The sequence below is a fragment of the Schistocerca americana genome, chromosome 3 (genome assembly GCF_021461395.2).
Source record: "Schistocerca americana isolate TAMUIC-IGC-003095 chromosome 3, iqSchAmer2.1, whole genome shotgun sequence".
Classification (NCBI taxonomy): Eukaryota; Metazoa; Arthropoda; class Insecta; order Orthoptera; family Acrididae; genus Schistocerca; species Schistocerca americana.
In genome coordinates this window covers 891301573-891322705 of record NC_060121.1, presented here as the reverse complement: position 1 = coordinate 891322705, position 21133 = coordinate 891301573, and the positions used below count along the sequence as shown (strand labels likewise).

Here is a 21133-nt window from a genome sequence, read left to right as displayed (position 1 = left end):
TACTGTATGTAGGCGCGGGTTGGGTAAGCTACAGTAGTAGTAGTATACTGTATGTAGACGCAGGTTGGGTAAGCTACAGTAGTAGTAGTATACTGTATGTAGACACGGGTTGGGTAAGCTATAGTAGTAGTAGTATACTGTATGTAGGCGCGGGTTGTGTAAGCTACAGTAGTAGTAGTATACTGTATGTAGACGCAGTTTGGGTAAGCTACAGTAGTAGTAGTATACTGTATGTAGGTGCGGGTTGGGTAAGCTACAGTAGTAGTAGTATACTGTATGTAGACACGGGTTGGGTAAGCTATAGTAGTAGTAGTACATTGTATGTAGGCGCGGGTTGTGTAAGCTACAGTAGTAGTAGTATACTGTATGTAGACGCGGGTTGGGTAAGCTACAGTAGTAGTAGTATACCGTATGTAGACGCGGGTTGGGTAAGCTACAGTAGTAGTAATAGACCCGCGCCCTACCTGGCGCTGGCTGGCCGGAGGAGTTGGCCATGAGGGCGCAGCAGCGGTCGGCCTCGTCGCAGCAGGAGAGCCACCTGCTGGCCAGCTGCTCCTCCCTGAAGCTGTCCCACACCAGCCGCCGCAGCTGGTCGCGGCTCTCCACCACCTCCTGAAACATGGGTACGTCGCACACACCGCTCTCAATTTTCACACTTGTGTTTCATGTCTATGTATACACCAATTCGCCAATAATTACGAACACTGCCTCCCCCGACATTGCAAGCCACCTGGTGGCGCTGTGGGCACATGACGCCGTAACAAAAGGGCATAACTGAAGCATACATGGACAGGTATGGGCTGCAAATTGGGAAATCCATTAAGATAATCGACTTTAACGAGGCGCAGATTATTAATTTTCCTGTCAGGTTTCTCTGTTTGGCATGAGATATAACTTTCACTAATCTAAAACAAATTGTGTCAGGTATTTGTACAATTTCACTGGATAATTTCGATATTGTGCAGCTTCAAAGACATATGCGATGCTTTTTAACTAATCTGTTGTACTCTGTAAGTATACAAATGAAACTTTGCACCCTCATACTTTTTCAGTTTTTCTATTTTTGTATGCAATGTACTTTCATAATTTTTTAATGTTGATATTGATAGATATCCTGGATGATGCCTAATAACCGAAACCACTAGGTGACTAACGGGACACATAAACAGCTGATGGTTAAGATGCGTTATGTAAAGCACTTCCAAGGCTCATAGTAAGCGTCAGTGAGTAGTTCGTGTGACGATCAGTTCTATTGTCACAATCTGTTTATCTACATCTACATCTACATTTATACTCCGCAAGCCACCCAACGGTGTGTGGCGGAGGGCAGTTTACGTGCCAGTGTCATTACCTCCCTTTTCTGTTCCAGTCGCGTATTGTTCGCGGGAATAACAACTGCCGGAAAGCCTCCGTGCCACTCGAATCTCTCTAATTTTACATTCCTGATCTCCTCGGGAGGTATAAGTAGGGGGAAGCAATGTATTCGATACCTCATCCAGAAACGCATCCTCTAGAAACCTGGCGAGCAAGCTAAACCGCGATGCAGAGCGCGTCTCTTGCAGAGTGTGCCACTTGAGTTTGCTAAACATCTCCGTAACGCTATCACGATTACCAAATAACCCTGTGACGAAACGCGCTGCTCTTCTTTGGATCTTCTCTATCTCCTATGTCAACCCGACCTGGTACGGATCCCACACTCATGAGCAATACTCAAGTATAGGTCGAACGAGTGTTTTGTAAGCCACCTCCTTTGTTGATGGACTACATTTTCTAAAGTCTCTCCCAATGCATCTCAAACTGGCACCCGCCTTACCAACAATTAATTTTCGACTGCTCCCGGCGGAGGTTCGAGTCCTCCCTCGGGCATGTGTGTGTGTGTGTTTGTCCTTAGGATAATTTAGGTTAAGTAGTGTGTAAGCTTAGGGACTGATGACCTTAGCAGTTAAGTCCCATAAAATTTCACACACATTTTTTGAACAAGAATTTTTTTATGATCATTCCACTTCAAATCGTTCCGTACGCATACCCCCAGATATTTTACAGAGGTAACTGCTACCAGTGTTTGTTCCGCTATCATATAATCATACAATAAAGGATCCTTCTTTCTATGTATTCGCAATACATTACATTTGTCTATGTTAAGGGTCAGTTGCCAGTCCCTGCACCAAGTGCTTATACGCTGCAGATCTTCCTGCATTTCGCTGCAATTTTCTAATGCTGCAACTTCTCTGTATACTGCAGCATCATCCGCGAAAAGCCGCATGGAACTTCCGACACTATCTACTAGGTCATTTATATTTATTGTGAAAAGCAATGGTCCCATAACACTCCCCGGTGGCACGCCAGAGGTTACTTTAACGTCTGTAGACGTCTCTCCATTGAGAATAACATGCTGTGTTCTGTTTGCTAAAAACTCTTCAATCCATCCACACAGCTGGTCTGATATTCCGTAGGCTCTTACTTTGTTTATCAGGCGACAGTGCGGAACTGTATGAAACGCCTTCCGGAAGTCAAGGAAAATGGCATCTACCTGGGAGCCTGTATCTGGGTCTCATGAACAAATAAAGCGAATTGGGTCTCACACGATCGCTGTTTCCGGAATCCATGTTGATTCCTACAGAGTAGATTCTGGGTTTCCAGAAATGACATGATACGAGAGCAAAAAACATGTTCTAAAATTCTAAAACAGATCGATGTCAGAGATTAGGCCTATAGCTTTGCGCATCTGCTCGATGACACTTCTTGAAAACTGGAACTACCTGTGCTCTTCACAGTGACATGCATCAGCTTATCCATCGTCACCCTATGATGTGCAGTTTCTCGTGGTTCAGAGCAACTTTTTTACTAACTGAACTGACTGCGACAGATGAGCCCACGTCCCTATCTTCCCATGATCTGGAAATATTGGTGCCTCCATTTTCGTTGACACAGCAAAATCAGCGTTGTATACTTTTTATACCGACTGTAATAATTACACCGCAGGAAGAAACGACGGGAATTGGCGTGGTATTGTCTTTGAAACAGTCAAGGACCCCAACTGATAGTCTGAGGTTGTGTTTGGCGAATAGCAATAGTCAGGGCCTTGCAGGTGAACGTCGAACATTATGGCCAAAATGCTTGGCAGATTTTGGAAACATTCCGTGTATCACTCATTCTCACCTAACCATTCCACAGGATTTCCAAGAACGAAATTGATTCAAGTTCACACCGTGGAAGGCCGAATACTGTCAGCAGCACCTTTTCTAGCTACTGCCATCATCATTACAGTCCTTCGTTCAGCAGATGTGATTCTGCCATTTTAGTGAAATCCACTTTGTCCTCTGCGATTTTTATTTTTTTACAGTAATTAGCAAGATTGAAACTAAAGGCTCCAGCAAACGTTCACAAAATTTTTCCGTTTATATCAATATTTTTGTTTCCGTAGTTATTTTCTTTTCCATATTCGTACTATGTTCTCATCTGAAAGTAATGAGGCGTGTGAAATTATTATGGGGGATATTAGTTAATGAGGGGTGTATTTAATCAAACACGGAGCAAGTTTAAACACAGTTTTTTTTAAACCTGTCCTAAGTTCCCTGTATAAATGTGTCGCTTAACCACATTTTAATTCTAATTATACCCTAAACTTCATTCATGAGCACCATTATAACTCAACAGCTAGAAATCACTACAAAATGAGAGATAAGTTTTTATCGCTGCTTATACAGGGTGTTTCCATAAGAGCGTGCGAAAATGTAACAGGAAAATTTGAGGTAGAGAACCTGGGGTCGGAGAAGCTAGTTTAAGGAGATATGGAAGTAAACTTGTCTACCGCTTTGTCTAGCATTACTGTTTACCAGCTTATTTACAACCAAAATGCGTGCAAGTTTACACGTATTGTGCTGTTTGTTTATACGTGCATTCTTTATTTCTTGCGAGAAACAAAGAGGACGTGCCTGATTAACAGGAAGTTACGATGCAAGTTGTGTTACTCTTTACTTGTCCATAAGGTGGCACTCTTGTATCGTATTTACATTGTCTCATGACATAACGTGCTATGAATCAACGACCGAGCCATTAATTAGTGCTATTCAGAGACTACAGTATAATACGATGGAGCAGTACCAGTACTTATTTCCTGGTCGCTGGATAGCAAGGGGAAGTCCTATTCCATGGCCTGTGAGGACACCTGACCTGCATTCCCATGATTATTTCCTACGGGGATATCTAACATCACTTGTGTATGAGACCCCAGTGGATGCGGAAATGGAATTAGATGCCATAATTGTAGCTGCCTATGACGTGATTCGAAACACACCAAGGATATTTGTCAGGATGCGTCAGAAACTTGCTCGCCGATGTCATGCTTACATTGAGGTTGATGACCGTCAGTTTCAACACATTTTGTAAGATACAGCACAAATGGTACGCTCAGTGTGTCAATGATGGTGCTTGCAGTTCACTAATGTTGGCTCTGAGCACTATGGGACTCAACTTCTGAGGTCATTAGTCCCCTAGAACTTAGAACCAGTTAAACCTAACTAACCTAGGGACATCACACACATCCATGCCCGATGCGGGATTCGAACCTGCGACCTTAGCGGTCTCGCGGTTCCAGTCTGCAGCGCCTAGAAATGCACGGCCACTTCGCCCGGCAACTAGTGTTAAATAATAAAGTACACAATAATGTGATTTTATTCCTATTATCTCCTTAAGCTGGCTTCTCCGTCTCTAGGTTCCGTACCTCAAATTGTTGAGAGGAGCATCCTCTATGTCGGGTTGAAATTTTGCACGCTCGTAGGGAAACATCCTGTATGTAGATTACGTCTTACACTAGCCCATCAAAAAATGTCCGAACACACATTTGTAATGCGGAATCGACCGCCAGATGTTAAGAAAGGCGGAATCGCCCGTGTGAAAGGAGGAGCCGGCCGAAGTGGCCGAGCGGTTAAAGGCGCTGCAGTCTGGAACCGCACGACCGCTACGGTCGCAGGTTCGAATCCTGCCTCGGGCATGGATGTGTGTGATGTCCTTAGGTTAGTTAGGTATAAGCAGTTCTAAGTTCTAGGGGACTTCTGACCACAGCAGTTGAGTCCCATAGTGCTCAGAGCCATTTGAACCATTTTTTGAAAGGAGGAGGGGAGTACCGTGTTGTCAGAAGAAAAGCAGTGACAGCTCAGTAATAGCGAACGTGGATTAGTTCTTACAAGGGAACCTCCCCATCGCACCCACCTCAGATTTAGTTATAAGTTGCCACAGTGGATAGACCTTGGAAAACTGAACACAGATCAATCGAGAAAACAGGAAGAAGTTGTGTGGAACTATGAAAAAATAAGCAAAATATACAAACTGAGTAGTCCATGGGCCACATAGGCAACATGAAGGATAACATGAGCTCCGGAGAGCCCTGGTCCCGTGGTTACTGTGAGCAGCTGCGGCACGAGAGGTCCTTGGTTCAAATCTTCCTTCGCGCGAAAATTTTAATTTTTTATTTTCAGTTTATGTGACAAACTCTTATGTTTTCATCGCTTTTTTGGGAGTGATTATCACATCCACAAGAAAACCTAAATCGGGCAGAGTAGAAGAATCTTTTTACCCATTCGCCAAGTGTACAAGTTAGGTGGGTGGACAGCATATTCCTGTCATGTGACGCACATGCCGTCACCAGTGTCGTATAGAATATATCAGACGTGTTTTCCTGTGGAGGAAACGGTTGACCTATGACCTTGCGATCAAATGTTTTCGGTCCCCATTGGAGAGGCACGTCCTTTCGTCTACTAATCGCACGGTTTTGCGGTGCGATCGCAAAACACAGACACTAAACTTATTACAGTGAACAGAGACGTCAATGCATGAACGGACAGATCATAACTTTGCGAAAATAAAATTTTCGCTCCAAGGGGGACTTGAACCAAGTACCTCTCGTTCCGTAGCTGCTCACGCTAACCACGGGACCACGGCGCTCCTGAACTAACATTAGCCTTGGTGTTGTCTATATTGCACATTGGACTACCCAGCTTGTATATTTTGCTTATTTTTTCATAGTTCCACACAATTTCTTCCTGTTTTCTCGATTGATTTGTGTTCAGTTTTTCAAAGCCTATCCACTGTGACAACTTATAACTAAATATGAGGGGGGTGCGATGGGGAGGTTCCCTTGTTAGACATCACCTGATTAATAGATCCATCAAACACATCCTAAGCCTTCTAAACTTGCCCAAGCCGACGGTGATGTGAGTGCGAAGTGGAAACCTCAAGACCATAGATCTCAAGTACTGAAGAACAGGGACAGTCGAGCTTTGTAAAAACCGCGTGAAATCAACGGAAGGAATCACTCGTGAGTTCCAAACTTTCGCCAGCAGTCCAGCTGGCGCAGTCACTGTGCGTAGGGAGTTACAAATAGTGGGGTACAATGGTCGAGCAGACGTCCTCATAAGCCATGCATTTCTGTAATCAGTACTAAGTAGGACACTTAATATTTTTAAAAACATTTGGAAAGCGGAACACAACGATACTTTAAAAAAATATCATATTGCCTCTCGACATATAACAAAAAATTTATCGATAGATCGACGGAAAAAATATCGACGTACTGGCAAAAAAAAAAAATACCACCTGCACATTTTAAATACACTGACGGTTTTAGAGCTGTATATTTAAGTAGTGTTTTGTTATTAGACATTCCGTGTATCAACACGATAGCAGCCCGTTATCCCCCCTTAGAGCAAGAATTGAAAGGTAAACATTGCACGTTCACGGATGGCGATAACCACTTTGCTAACAGTGGTAACTGCAGGTAAGTGGCACAATAAAACGTGTCCGATGAGTCCGTCAATCGGTTTCGTCAGATATCGAATTTTTCCGGAACACTTCACATCGACTCATTTCTGCCAACGCCAGGGACCTAGCAGCTGTAGCATGAAAATTGCGCGCTGATGTAAAACGTTGCAGTTTCTGTTGGTAGCGCCGAGCGCCGATTACGTCAGCATTTCCCATCACACAGCTCCACCCACCACAAAGACCAATCATTTAATTTAAATTTTTGTTCATGAGTTTCAGGAACTGTTTTTGATGAATGGCGATGTGAAGAAATAGCACACTAGGTGCGTTTATTTTTAAAGCAACTGGTGTGCTATTTCTTCACATCGGATATCATGTTATTCCATTCACACCGCCACCCCCGTGGCCAATCGGACTTCTTCTTTGTGCCACCTATACTTGCTTCACAAGGTCAAAGAGAAAGATTGGGCGTGATGAAAGCTCAAAAAGTAGCAAGGCTACTTCACACAGTGAAAGTAAAATTATGTTCTTCTACAATTTCGAAAGAACAATTTCAACTATTTATTGAAATTTCGAGAAAAATGAAATAGAAAATAAAAATGTCGGGACACGATATTGCAATTTCGGTATCGATATAATGATACTTATGTGGCCGGCCGCTGTGGCCGAGCGGTTCTAGGCGCTTCAGTCTCGAACCGCGCTGCTGCAATGGTCGCAGGTTCGACTCCTGCCGCGGGCATGAATGTGCGTGATGTCCTTAGGTTAGTTAGGTTTAAGTAGTTCTAGGTCTAGGGGACTGATGACCTCAGATGTTAAGTCCCATAGTGCTCAGAGCCATTTGAACCAATTTTGATACTTATGTGCAAAGAGCACCGCCGATATTTACGACGTCTTTTGGAAAAAATTTATACATCGATATTTTATCAACAGCCCTAGAAATAAGTGACGCGTGCAGTGGTGTAAAGAGCGACGCCAGTGGAGAGTGGCTGACTGGAAACGAGTGATGGATCACCCTATACTGTGTGGCAATCGGCTGGAAAAGTTTGGGTTTGGCGGATGCCTGGAGGAAGTTACCTGTAGTCCCAAAGGGTGTGGTCCTCTTCTTACGCTTAAGAAAATCCTAATGCAGAAGAATATGATTTTACGCTGCTATTTAGCGCGTACAGTAGAGCAACACTTCGGAGACGAAGGTTGCTTATATCAGTTTGACAATTCACCTTGCCATAAAGCAGCATCTGTGAGGCAATGATTTGTGGTCAGTAACATTCCTGAAATGGACTGGCCTGCCCAGAGTGCCGACATGAGTCCAGTGGAACAACTTTAGGACGTGTTAAAACGTCGAGTTGGCTCTAAACCGCATCGTCGGAACAAAACTACCATATCTGGTGCCGGCTCTTCTGAAAGAATGTGCTGCCGTTCCTCCAGACATTCAGACATCTAAAATTTTTGGTAACATTTTTGGCGAACAGCGGTCTTGTAAGCTATACATAATTAGTGAAAAAGGTGTGTAGATGCAGAGCAGTTTCAGCTATTGAGATCTATTGACTGTTCTGGACATCGTCAACTTCAGCTGATGGCGGTATTCTGAAGATGGCGTGAGACGAGGTCGAAAACGGTCATTTTGAACAAAATAACCATTCCGATCTAGAGTGTTTTTCAGTGAGTTTATTCATATATCTCAATGAAAGTGTCAGCAGCAGCTTACAAACCGTCACACGGGCGAAGGGTGGACACACTTGACATTAATGACCACTAATAGGTGTCCGGGAAGTTTTGATCAGATAGTATACGACGCAATATTAACCGTCTGCTGTGTGAGGGAACCAATACGTGGAAGGCAGGCTCCCTTCACTGCAAACGCTGCCGCCTGTTCTTCTGGCTGGTTGGAGGTGAGATTGCGACTAGAATGTGGTGGGTGATGTTGAATACTGAATCGTAGGTAACGCATTAATACGAGGAGCAGCTCGATCTTTAGGGTACGGTCGCTGTAAACATGACAGTGATGAACTTAAACAATTACATGGAGGAATATCTTCTTCAGGAAAAAACTCTATCTACAAATACGCAGAAGCGCCAAAAAACTGGTATAGGCATGCGTATTCAAATACACTCCTGGAAATTGAAATAAGAACACCGTGAATTCATCGTCCCAGGAAGGGGAAACTTTATTGACACATTCCTGGGGTCAGATACATCACATGATCACACTGACAGAACCACAGGCACATAGACACAGGCAACAGAGCATGCACAATGTCGGCACTAGTACAGTGTATATCCACCTTTCGCAGCAATGCAGGCTGCTATTCTCCCATGGAGACGATCGTAGAGATGCTGGATGTAGTCCTGTGGAACGGCTTGCCATGCCATTTCCACCTGGCGCCTCAGTTGGACCAGCGTTCGTGCTGGACGTGCAGACCGCGTGAGACGACGCTTCATCCAGTCCCAAACATGCTCAATGGGGGACAGATCCGGAGATCTTGCTGGCCAGGGTAGTTGACTTACACCTTCTAGAGCACGTTGGGTGGCACGGGATACATGCGGACGTGCATTGCCCTGTTGGAACAGCAAGTTCCCTTGCCGGTCTAGGAATGGTAGAACGATGGGTTCGATGACGGTTTGGATGTACCGTGCACTATTCAGTGTCCCCTCGACGATCACCAGTGGTGTACGGCCAGTGTAGGAGATCGCTCCCCACACCATGATGCCGGGTGTTGGCCCTGTGTGCCTCGGTCGTATGCAGTCCTGATTGTGGCGCTCACCTGCACGGCGCCAAACACGCATACGACCATCATTGGCACCAAGGCAGAAGCGACTCTCATCGCTGAAGACGACACGTCTCCATTCGTCCCTCCATTCACGCCTGTCGCGACACCACTGGAGGCGGGCTGCACGATGTTGGGGCGTGAGCGGAAGACGGCCTAACGGTGTGCGGGACCGTAGCCCAGCTTCATGGAGACGGTTGCGAATGGTCCTCGCCGATACCCCAGGAGCAACAGTGTCCCTAATTTGCTGGGAAGTGGCGGTGCGGTCCCCTACGGCACTGCGTAGGATCCTACGGTCTTGGCGTGCATCCGTGCGTCGCTGCGGTCCGGTCCCAGGTCGACGGGCACGTGCACCTTCCGCCGACCACTGGCGACAACATCGATGTACTGTGGAGACCTCACGCCCCACGCGTTGAGCAATTCGGCGGTACGTCCACCCGGCCTCCCGCATGCCCACTATACGCCCTCGCTCAAAGTCCGTCAACTGCACATACGGTTCACGTCCACGCTGTCGCGGCATGCTACCAGTGTTAAATACTGCGATGGAGCTCCGTATGCCACGGCAAACTGGCTGACACTGACGGCAGCGGTGCACAAATACTGCGCAGCTAGCGCCATTCGACGGCCAGCACCGCGGTTCCTGGTGTGTCCGCTGTGCCGTGCGTGTGATCATTGCTTGTACAGCCCTCTCGCAGTGTCCGGAGCAAGTATGGTGGGTCTGACACACCAGTGTCAATGTGTTCTTTTTTCCATTTCCAGGAGTGTACAATGATATGTAAACAGGCAGAATATGACGCTGCGGTCGGCAACGCCTATATAAAACAAGTGTCTGGCGCTGCTGTTAGAACGGTTACTGTTCCTACAATGGCAGTTTATCAAGATTTAAGTGGGTTTGAACGTGGTGTTATAGTCGGCGTACGAACGTTGGGACACAGATTCTCCGAGGTAGCGACGAAATTTCCCGTACGACCATTTCACGAGTATACCATGAATGTTAGGAAGCCAGTAAAATATCAAATCTCCGACATCGCTGCGGCCGGAAAAAGATGCTGCGAGAACGTAACCAACGACGACTGAAGAGAATCGTTCAACGTGACAGAAGTGCAACCCTTGCGCAAATCAATAAGTGTCACTGTGCGAACCATTCAACGAAACATCGATATGGGCTTTCGGAGCTGAGGGCCCACTCATGACCCTTGATGACTGTACGACACAAAGCTTTACGCCTCGCCTGGGTCCGTCAACATCGTTTGCTGATGACTGGTCGGACGAGTCTCGTTTCAGATTGTATCGAGGGGATGGGAACGTACGGTATGGAGACAACCTAATGAACCCATGGACCCTGCGTGTCAGAAAGGGACTGTTAAAGCTGGTGGAGGCTCTGTAATGGTGTGGAGCGTGCGCAGTTGGAGCGATATGGGACTCTGGCAGGTGACACGTACGTAACATTCTATCTGATCACCTGCATCAGTTCATGTACATTGTGCATTCCGACGGACTTGGGCAATTTGAGGGAGACAACGTGACATCCCACAAGTCCAGAACTGCTACAGAGTGGCTCCAGGAACTCTCTTATGGACACTTCCGCTGGCTACCAAACTCCCTAGACATGAACATTCTTGAGCATATCTGGGATGCCTTGTAACGTGCTGTACAGGAGAGATTTCCACCCCTTCGTACCTCTACGGATTTATGGACAGGCCTCCTGTGTCAGTTCCCTCTAGCACACCTTCAGACATTGGTCGAGCCCATGCCACGTCGTATTGCGGCACTTCTGTATGCTCGCGAGGGCCCTACACGATATTAAGCAGGTGTATCAGTTTCTTTGACTCTTTACTGTATGTGGCGATCACTGAGATACAGGTAAAGAATATGTTATTCCAAATAAAGTTTAATATAGGACGTCAATTCACGTATATGTAAGTCACTTAGACTACCATATAACAACAACTGTGACCTCCGGAAAAACCAGGTGACTGGGCGATTGAAATCTGACTTAACAAGGCCAAGCGAATGGGGACACAAAAGCATCGCTTTTCTTGCACTCGCCTCTGGACCTCCTGGCGTACACCCCTTCGTGTGGACTGCACGTGGAGCCAACATGGCTCATTTTGTTAAGTTCCGACGCATTTGTTTTGTGAACTGCTGAGATGGCCATGTCTAAGCCGTATCATTCAGGAATTCATGGTGAAAAAGTTACCCGCCAGTGTGATTTGATGTATCGGTTCTATTGTTCATAAAAAGGTAGTGTCAAGTGCTTTGGGCAGCTCTTGGGCTAAGAATCATTTGTATACCCAAATGTTAATGTCACTATCCTGCAGTACAGGGTCAGAACATGAATATTACACATTTCCTCCTGCTTAGGTAAACGGACCAAATCGGTTGGTTCCGTTTGCATTGGATGTGGTCCACCGTGGGCTTGATGGGAGTTATCGATGCATCATTAGTCCATGGACGATTCCTAATAAAATCCCATTAAAAGGTTTTTTATTATATTTTGACTGTCACCGGCGGACCAAAACACAACAGAGGGTTCCAAAACGACTTTGCGCAACAAATGGCTGAAATTGTTACGATATATTCCTAAGATCCAGATCTCGAACAACTTTGAAACTTTTCTTGATATCTTCATTCGTTTCAATGACATAGAGGTTCAAAGCTACCCTACATCTACACCTAAAATCCGGATTGAGATGAAATCCAAACAATAAACAACCGCAGAAAATTGCTCAAATCTTAACGCTATATTTTCTAGGTACTTATCGGGAAGAACCATCTCAGCTTTTTCAAAAATGTCTATCCATTATCGAGAAACACTGGATTTTTTTTTTTTTTTTTTTTTTTTTTTTTTTTTTTTTTTTTTTTTTTTGTTTGCCATAGACCACACGCGGATTCCGAGACATCATGGCACAGCAAATGCCTGCAATTTATCTTTATCCGTTTTCGAGACACAGAGGTTCAAAATAAAATATACACGTAAAAACCTGTGAGAGTCGAAAACGTTCATAAAGCAACGTACCGCGGAGAAGTGTGCTGCAACGTGTCTACGTTATCATGTGGGAACACCATGCTGTAGTACTGAAGCACATGCAAAAGTTTTGGAACGTAAAATCCTGTCCAAGAGGTAAAATTAGTTTTGCATCATTTCAGTTGCAGCTAAGTAAACTATCTAAAGTTTGCTGATCAGTACTCGTAGATTTCATATGAGTGACATGCCCTGTTGCAACACGGGAAAGATGGAAACCAGCTTAAAAATGTTCCGATCGGAGCACAAAAAATGCGAATGTGTTAATGTTTATTTAAAAGAGTCTGACCGAGAAGTGGGCTAGCAGGTGCCTCCTTCAAATGGTTCAAATGGCTCTAAGCACTATAGGACTTAACATTTGAGGTCACCAGTCCCCTAGACTTAGAACTACTTAAACGTTACTAACCTAAGAACATCATACATATCCATGCCCGAGACAGGATTCGAACCTGCGACCGTAGGAACAGCGTAGTTCCGGACTGAAGCGCCTAGAACCGCTCGGTCACGTGCCTCCTTCTACCTTCAACAGGACCTTTAAAAATTTTCACGCTTTCATATGCTGAGAGAGAGGAAGACAGTGGCAGCAGCAAAGACACAGAAAAGTAATAAATACTGGAAGAGAGTAGACAGTGGTTGTGTTACAGAAAGAGTGAAGGAGAGAGTGGCAGTATGAGAGAAATTGAAGGACACAGTGGCAGTGGAACAGTGGAACAGTGGTAGGTAAACAGCGAAGGACACAGTGTCAGTGGGGGAGGAATAAAGAGAAAGTGGAAGTGGGTGAGAGCTATCGATAATGAGAGGCAGAGTACATCGCAAAGACAACAAGGAAGAGAGAGACAAACAGACTGAGCGGCAGTGGGAAGAGACTGCAGTACTTTTAAAGGTGCTGAGGAAGGTAGAACGGGGCAGGTGGTAACCCCACTTCTCTGTCAGAGTATTTTAAATAAACAGGAACGTATTCACGTTATTTGTGCTGCGGCAGGAGCATTTTCCCGCTGGTATTCTGTTATGAGCATTTCATCTCTGTTGAGGTGATTTCTTTGTGACCAAACATAAACCTGTTCCGAACGAGACCTTCTGTGTACAAAACTTAACGTCGCTCATTCGTGGATGTAGGTCATCGTTGAGACTTTCTGTGTACAAGACTTACCGTCGCTCATTCGTGGCTGTAGGTCATAGTTCACGTTACTTTCCCACATGTTTATCACTTACAAGGGAAACTCCCCATCGCAGCCCGCTCAGGTTTAGGGGTAAGAGGCCCCAGTGGACAGCCTGTCAAAAACTGAACACAGATCAAGCATGAAAACAGGAAGAAGGCGTACTGAACTATGAAAAAAAGTAGAAACAGTGAACGGACCAAGAACAAGAAGGGAAATATAGAGCAGCCGTGATGAGAAACGGATTCGTGGTTAAGTGGTTACGGTGTTACATTGCTATACGGCTGAACCGTGTTCAAACCTCCCTCACGCAAGCTTTTTTTTCCACTGTTCGATTTTTCAAATTTGCGTCTGTGTCGTAGAGTAACGTTCGTTTGCAACAGCGAGGGGTAGGGTAGGGACCTATAATGACAGTCGATTCTGCACAACTATTCTATTAGCAGCCGAAATGAAATGACTTTCGAATGGGAACCGCAAACGTTTGATGACGAGCCGACTAGTCAACCGAATCCTCCACCGGAAAACACTTCTGGAGTGCCATATCTCTTATCGATGCACCTAATTTGTACTATCTGTAAGTGTGTGAGTATGACTCTTTGCCAGATTTGGCTGTTTGTATGATTGTGAATGTGATCGCTCCGAAGGAAACGATGGAAACATAATAGTTTGTCACATAAGTTGCAACAAGTGAACGCAAACGTATCTCAATCACAGTTCCTCTGTGCTCTGTCAAAACATGTGTCTTTTAACGTTTTTGAAGTTGCATTCCGATTTGGAAGCCTTGACTCTTGAATTCCTCAGTTGTAACATGGTTCATACCCGTTTATCTGTTGTTGCGCATCTTTGAGACGTCTATGGGGTATCTTACTATTCATTACATTTACTTACGACGGTAATGTATTCTTACCACATGACTCTTATTCTATAACCAATATGTAGCATGAGTAGTCCTCAGCTCGTGGTCTGCCAGTAGTGTTCTCGCTTCCCGAGCCCGGGGTCCCGGGTTCGATTCTCGGCGGGTTAGGGATTTTTCTTGCCTCGAGATGACTGGGTGTTATTGTGTCGTCATCATCACTATCATCATTCATCACCATCACGGTCGGGGGAAGACAATAGCAAACCACCTCCACTAGGACCTTGCCTAGATTTAGAAAAGATTGCTGTATGGTGTGGCAGGTGGCCGTTGACACTAAATAACGAAAAGTGTGGGGTGATACACATGAGTTCCAAAAGAAATCCGTTGGAATTCGATTACTCGATAAATAGTACAATTCTCAAGACTGTCAATTCAACTAAGTACCTGGGTGTTAAAATTACGAACAACTTCAGTTGGAAAGACCACATAGTTAATATTGTGGGGAAGGCGAGCCAAAGGTTGCGTTTCATTGGCAGGACACTTAGAAGATGCAACAAGTCCACTAAAGAGACAGCTTACACTACACTCGTTCGTCCTCTGTTAGAATATTGCTGCGCGGTGTGGGATCCTTACCAGGTGGGATTGACGGAGGACATCGAAAGGGTGCAAAAAAGGGCAGCTCGTTTTGTATTATCACGTAATAGGGAAGAGAGTGTGGCAGATATGATACGCGAGTTGGGGCGGAAGTCATTAAAGCAAAGACGTTTTCCGTCGCGGCGAGATCTATTTACGAAATTTCAGTCACTAACTTTCTCTTCCGAATGCGAAAATATTTTGTTGAGCCCAACCTACATAGGTAGGAATGATCATCAAAATAAAATAATAGAAATCAGAGCTCGAACAGAAACGTTCAGGTGTTCGTTTTTCCCGCGCGCTGTTCGGGAGTGGAATGGTAGAGAGATAGTATGATTGTGGTTCGATAAACCCTCTGCCAAGCACTTAAATGTGAATTGCAGAGCAATCATGTACATGTAGATGTAGATGTTGATGTAGTACGGCGGTGCGGGTCTCCAGCGTCGTTCCCTACGTCCTCGAAGTATGGGAACTCATCATTAGTATGAGAACTTCCAAGACTACAGAAAGAGAAGAAATATTTCATTAACCGGACGGACAGTTCCTAACGTTCCGGAGAGAAAAGAAAAAAAATTGCTACTTCCCCAAGAAGCCTTTTTCAGGTTGCTCTATGCTGCACTTCTTGTTCTTAGACCGTTCACTGTTTGTATTTTGCTTCTTTTTTCACAGTACAGTGCACCTTCTTCCTGTTTTCATGCTTGACCTGTGTTCAGTTTTTGACGGGCTACCCATTGGCCCATCTTACCACTAAATCTGAGGGGGGCGCGATGGAGAGTTTTCCTTGTTAGATTTCAAACGCAGCAGTACGACTAGAGGCGCCGCCACACAAGCAAATCACTCGCCAGGTGCGGCCTCAGTTCAGGGCAGCCGCCTCCAGATGGTGCTTGCCAACTGGGACCGTCTTCTGCTTCTGCAACGCGTCCATCAGCGCGTCACACCCATTCGCCGACAGTGTTACCAACTCTCACTCACACTGCTGTCAACCAACTTTGTTTCCGCGAATCGCCACCGCGGATGGAGGTCCTACAGCCGACTCGTACAAAAGCCAATGTGCCACCGACACCCGCTCAGTTCGTGCATACGATATTCCAGTGCTTGTGTTGTTCCGTATTACCATGCAATGATCCTTCAGACATGCATGCATGTCCGGGGGAACAGGCGCAGCGGCGACTACAGCGGTTATGAAATGCATAAAACATATTCGAAGTAGCGAATACGGACAACTATCAGGTGCATGATTGAATGACGACAGTTAAAAGTTGTGCCGGACCAGGACTCCAACTCGTATTTCGCGCTTATCACGAGCGGTCGCCTTACCGTTGTCTGCCCCTGGTAGCTGAGTGGTCAGCGCGACGGAATATCACACCTAACGGCCCGGGTCCGATTCCCGGCTGGGTCGCAGATTTTCTCCGCTCAGTGATTGGGTGTTGTGTTGTCCTTATCATCATCATTTCATCCCCATCGATATGCAAGTCGTCGAAGTGGCGTCAACTCGAAAGACTTGCACCAGGCGACCGGTCTACCCAATGGGAGGCCCTTGTCACACGACATTTCCATTTTTTGCAAAATGGGATAACAGCAATCAGTGATTTTATAATGTTACTTTAAATCCGTCTTGATTGCAAATTTTTTTTATTATTCATATGACCGGTTTCGGTTCATTCAGAACCATCTTCAGATCTGATATTTAAGTTACAGGAGTAACCCGTCCAATTCAGCAACTTTCACATGCTACGTCACATGTGACGTAGCATGTGAAAGTTGCTGAATTGGACGGGTTACTCCTGTAACTTAAATATCAGATCTGAAGATGGTTCTGAATGAACCGAAACCGGTCATATGAATAATTAAAAAAAAATTTGCAATCAAGACGGATTTAAAGTAACATTTCCATTTTGCCTTATCGTTAGGCTACGCGAGCACGGTACACGGCTAAACACAAACTTCTGTATGTCGTCAACCATGTGTCAACAACCTGTACTCGTACTTCTAAACAACGCAACCACTGAAATATTTTATCAAGCGGCTTTCAATTAAAATGTCTCCACAGCACAGGAATATACATAACGGATGTACGAGCACAGGTTGTTGTTACATGGTTGACGACATGTAGAAATTTGGCTCTGACTGTGGCACGTGCTCAGATAGCCGAATGGTAAGACGACCGCTCGCGATAGGCGAGAAATCTGGGTTCGAGTCCTGCTCCGGCAAAAACTTTCATTGTCGTCATTCTATTATGCAGCTGATGCTTGTCCACATTCGCAACTTCGAATACATTTGATGGTTCAAATGGCTCTGAGCACTATGGGACTTAACTTCTAAGGTCATCAGTCCCATAGAACTTAGAACTACTTAAACCTAACTAACCTAAGGACATGACACACATCCATGCCCGAGGCAGGATTCGAACCTGCGACCGTAGCGGTCTCGTGGTCCCAGACTGTAGCGCCTAGCCACCCCGGCCGGCTACATTTGATGTACTCACTCAGTGCTGTCACATCTCTAACACAGATCCCGCAATTACGATATGGAGCACAGTTTCTGCAGTACTCTTCCAAGGCTACTGCAGTCCCGTCTCTTCCACAGACATTTATAAAGTTCTGCATTGACAACAGTTCTGACATAGCAGTCCCTGTTTGTGGAGGGAAACCACTAACTACAGCTGTCTGCAAATTACTTTCCGTCACTGTTAATAAGTCACAGAATGCCAAGGGACAGAAGAGTTAGTTTGACTTGTATTAGGTATAGAAATCCAATGCCATTCATCCAGCTACTAACAATTTAATGTACATTTACTATAAATATTCAGTGTTAATACGAGGCCTGTTCGAAGAGTTCCGGAACTTTGTCCATAATATGTTTATACGCTTACCTTTTACTCATTGTGCATGGTATCTTTCGAAATACTCTCCTCCAAATTGATACATCGCTCCTAACGCTGTTTCCACTTCTGGACGCAGTCTTGGTACCCCTCTGCTGGGTCACGCGAAGCGCCGTCTGCGAATTTCTATCTCGTCCATACATGAAATTCTTAGTCCTTTCAACGGGGTTTTCAGCTTTGGAAATGTAAAAAAGTCCGCAGGGGCTACGTCTGGAGAGTACGGAGGAAAAGGCAACACGGTGGTTTCGTTTTCTGTGCAACAATGACGCACCAACAGGGATGAATGCCCGGGTGCGTTATCGTAATGCAAAGCCACGAATTGTCTCGCCACATTTCAGACCGTTTTCTCCTCACACTTTCTCGTAGGCTTCGCAACACGTCCCGTTGGTACCATCGATTAACAGTTTGTCCCTGTGGCACGAATTCATGAAGAACTAATCCTTCAAAGTCAAAGAAAACAATCAGCATGACTTTGACATTGGACCTGACCTGACGAGCTGTTTTTGGTCTTCGAGAACCTTTTCCAACCTACTGTGAAGATTGAACGTTGATCTCAACATCATAACCGTAGGCAAACGTCTCATCACCAGTTATAATTCTCTTAAGGAACATCTCGTTCTCATTTGTCCGATCCAAAAGCTCTTCACAGATTGCCAGGCGAAAGTCTTTCTGGTCTTGACTCATGAGCCGTTGGACGAAAGTGGGTGCAACGCGATGCATTGCAAGATGCTGTGTCTGGATTTCATGACATGACCCAACTGAAATGTTACATTCTTTTGCAATCTCTCGGACAGTCAGTCTTTGATTGGCACGCAATATTTTGTTGACGATCCTGACATGAGCGTCGTCGGCAGACGTCGAACAGCGTCCTGAACCAGGATTATCTTTAACTTCCGTCCGGTCGCTTTTAAATCGCGTGAACCGTTCGTAACACCGAGTACGGCTTAAGCACTCATCGCCGTAGGCTTCCTGCATCATTTGTTATGTCTCTGTAAAGGTTTTCTTGAAGTTCACGCAAATTTTGATGCAGGCGTGTTGCTAATCTAATTCTGCCATCTCGAAATTCGCAAACTGTGCTACACAACGTTCAACTCAATACAGCAATAAACAATAACTAACAGACGGACAAAACGAAACTTCGGGCAGCTACACATTAAACACAGGCGTGTGCAGGGACGCCAAGCGCTTTTCCCTCCGACACACCATTGGCGCGAAATTACGAATGTTCTGGATTTTTTTGAATAAACCTCTTAAATGGTACACTATGAGATCGAAAGTATCCGGATACCCCCAAAAACATCCGTTTTTCAGATTAGGTGCATTGTGCTGCCACCTACTGCCAGGTAGTCCATATCAGCGACCTCAGCAATCATTAGCCATCGTGAGAGAGCAGAATGGGGCGCTCCGCGGTACTCACGGAATTTGAACGTGGTCAGGTGATTGGGTGCCACTTGTGTCATACGTCTGTACGCGAGATTTCCCTAGGTCCACTGTTTCCGAGGTCATAATTAAGTGGAAACATGAAGGTACATGTGCACCACAAAAGCGTACAGGCTGACCTCGTCAAGCCGGCCGCTGTGGCCGAGCGGTTCTAGGCCCTTCAGTCCGGGGCCGCGCTGCTGCTAAGGTCGTAGGTTCGAATGCTCCCTCGGGCATGATTGTGTGTGATGTCCTTAGGTTAGTTAGGTTTAAGTAGTACTAAGTCTAGGGGACTGATGACCTCAGATGTTAAGTCCCATAGTGCTTAGAGCCATCTGAACCATCTGACCTCGTCTGTTGACTAACAGAGACCGCCAACAGTTCAAGAGGATCGTAATGTGTAACAAGCAGCCATCTATCCAGACCATCACATAGGAATTCCAAACTGCATCAGGATCCAATACAAGTACTATGACAATTAGCGGGCGGATGAGAAAACTTGGATTTCATGGTCGAGCGGCTGCTCATAAGCCACAAATCATGTCGGTAAATGCCAAACGATGACACGCTTGGTGTAAGAAAATAAACATTGGACGATTGAACAGTGGAAAAACTTTGTGTGGAATGACGAATCCGCCGGCTGAAGTGGCAGTGCGGTTCTAGGCGCTGCAGTCTGAAACCGCGAGACCGCTACGGTCGCAGGTTCGAATCCTGCCTCGGGCATGGATGTGTGTGATGTCCTTAGGTTAGTTAGGTTTAACTAGTTCTAAGTTCTAGGGGACTAATGACCTCAGAAGTTGAGTCCCATAGTGCTCAGAGCCATTTGAACCATTTTTGAATGACGAATCACGGTATACAATGTGGTGATCCGATGGTAGGGTGTGGGTATGGCGAATACTAGGTGAACGTCATCTGCGAGCGTGTGTAGTGCCAACAGTAAAATTAGGAGGTGGTGGTGTTATGGTGTGGTAGTGTGTTTCATGAAGGGGGCTTACACCCCTTGTTGTTTTGCATGACACTATCATAGCACAGGCCTACATTGATGTTTTAAGCAACTTCTTGCTTCCCACTGTTGCAGAGTAATTCGGGGATGGCGACTGCATCTTTCAGCACGATCGAGTGCCTCTTCATTTTGCACGGCCTGTGGCGGAGCGGTTACACGACAGTAACATTCTTCTAATGGACTGGACTGCACAGAGTCCTGACCTGAATCCTAGAAAACACATTTGTGATGTTTTGGAACGCCGACATTGATACCTCTCCTCAGTGCACCACTACGTGAAGAATGGGCTGCCATTCCCCAAGAAACCTTCCAGCACTTGACTGAACGTATGCCTGCAAGAGTGGAAGCTGTCAGCAAGGCTAAGGGTGGTGCAACACCATATTGAATTCTAGCATTACTGATGGAGGGCGCCACGAAATTGTAAGTCATTTTTAGCAATTTGATCACATAGTGTACTTATGCTTTTAAATTGTGTCCCCAAATTTATGTTCTATTGTCACTCTGTCACAGGAGTGTATGTTTAGATATTAAAAATGTCCCTATACTGCCACCTTGAACATAACCATAGTATAAGGGACAGTCAAATGGTTCAAACGGCTTTGAGCGCTATGGGACTTATCATCTGAGGTCATCAG

The 21133-nt window shown here is 45.4% G+C and overlaps 1 protein-coding gene across 1 annotated transcript in view; it reads right to left on the bottom strand.

The window, feature by feature from the left end:
* The window catches only part of LOC124606477 (corticotropin-releasing factor receptor 1-like), a 253548-nt gene that overhangs the window by 154911 nt on the left and 77504 nt on the right, over positions 1–21133 (bottom strand). Inside the window, exon 3 of the mRNA XM_047138459.1 lies at positions 465–612. Within this exon, the coding sequence (XP_046994415.1) occupies positions 465–612 (148 nt within the window). The remainder of the gene's footprint in view (positions 1–464; positions 613–21133) is intronic.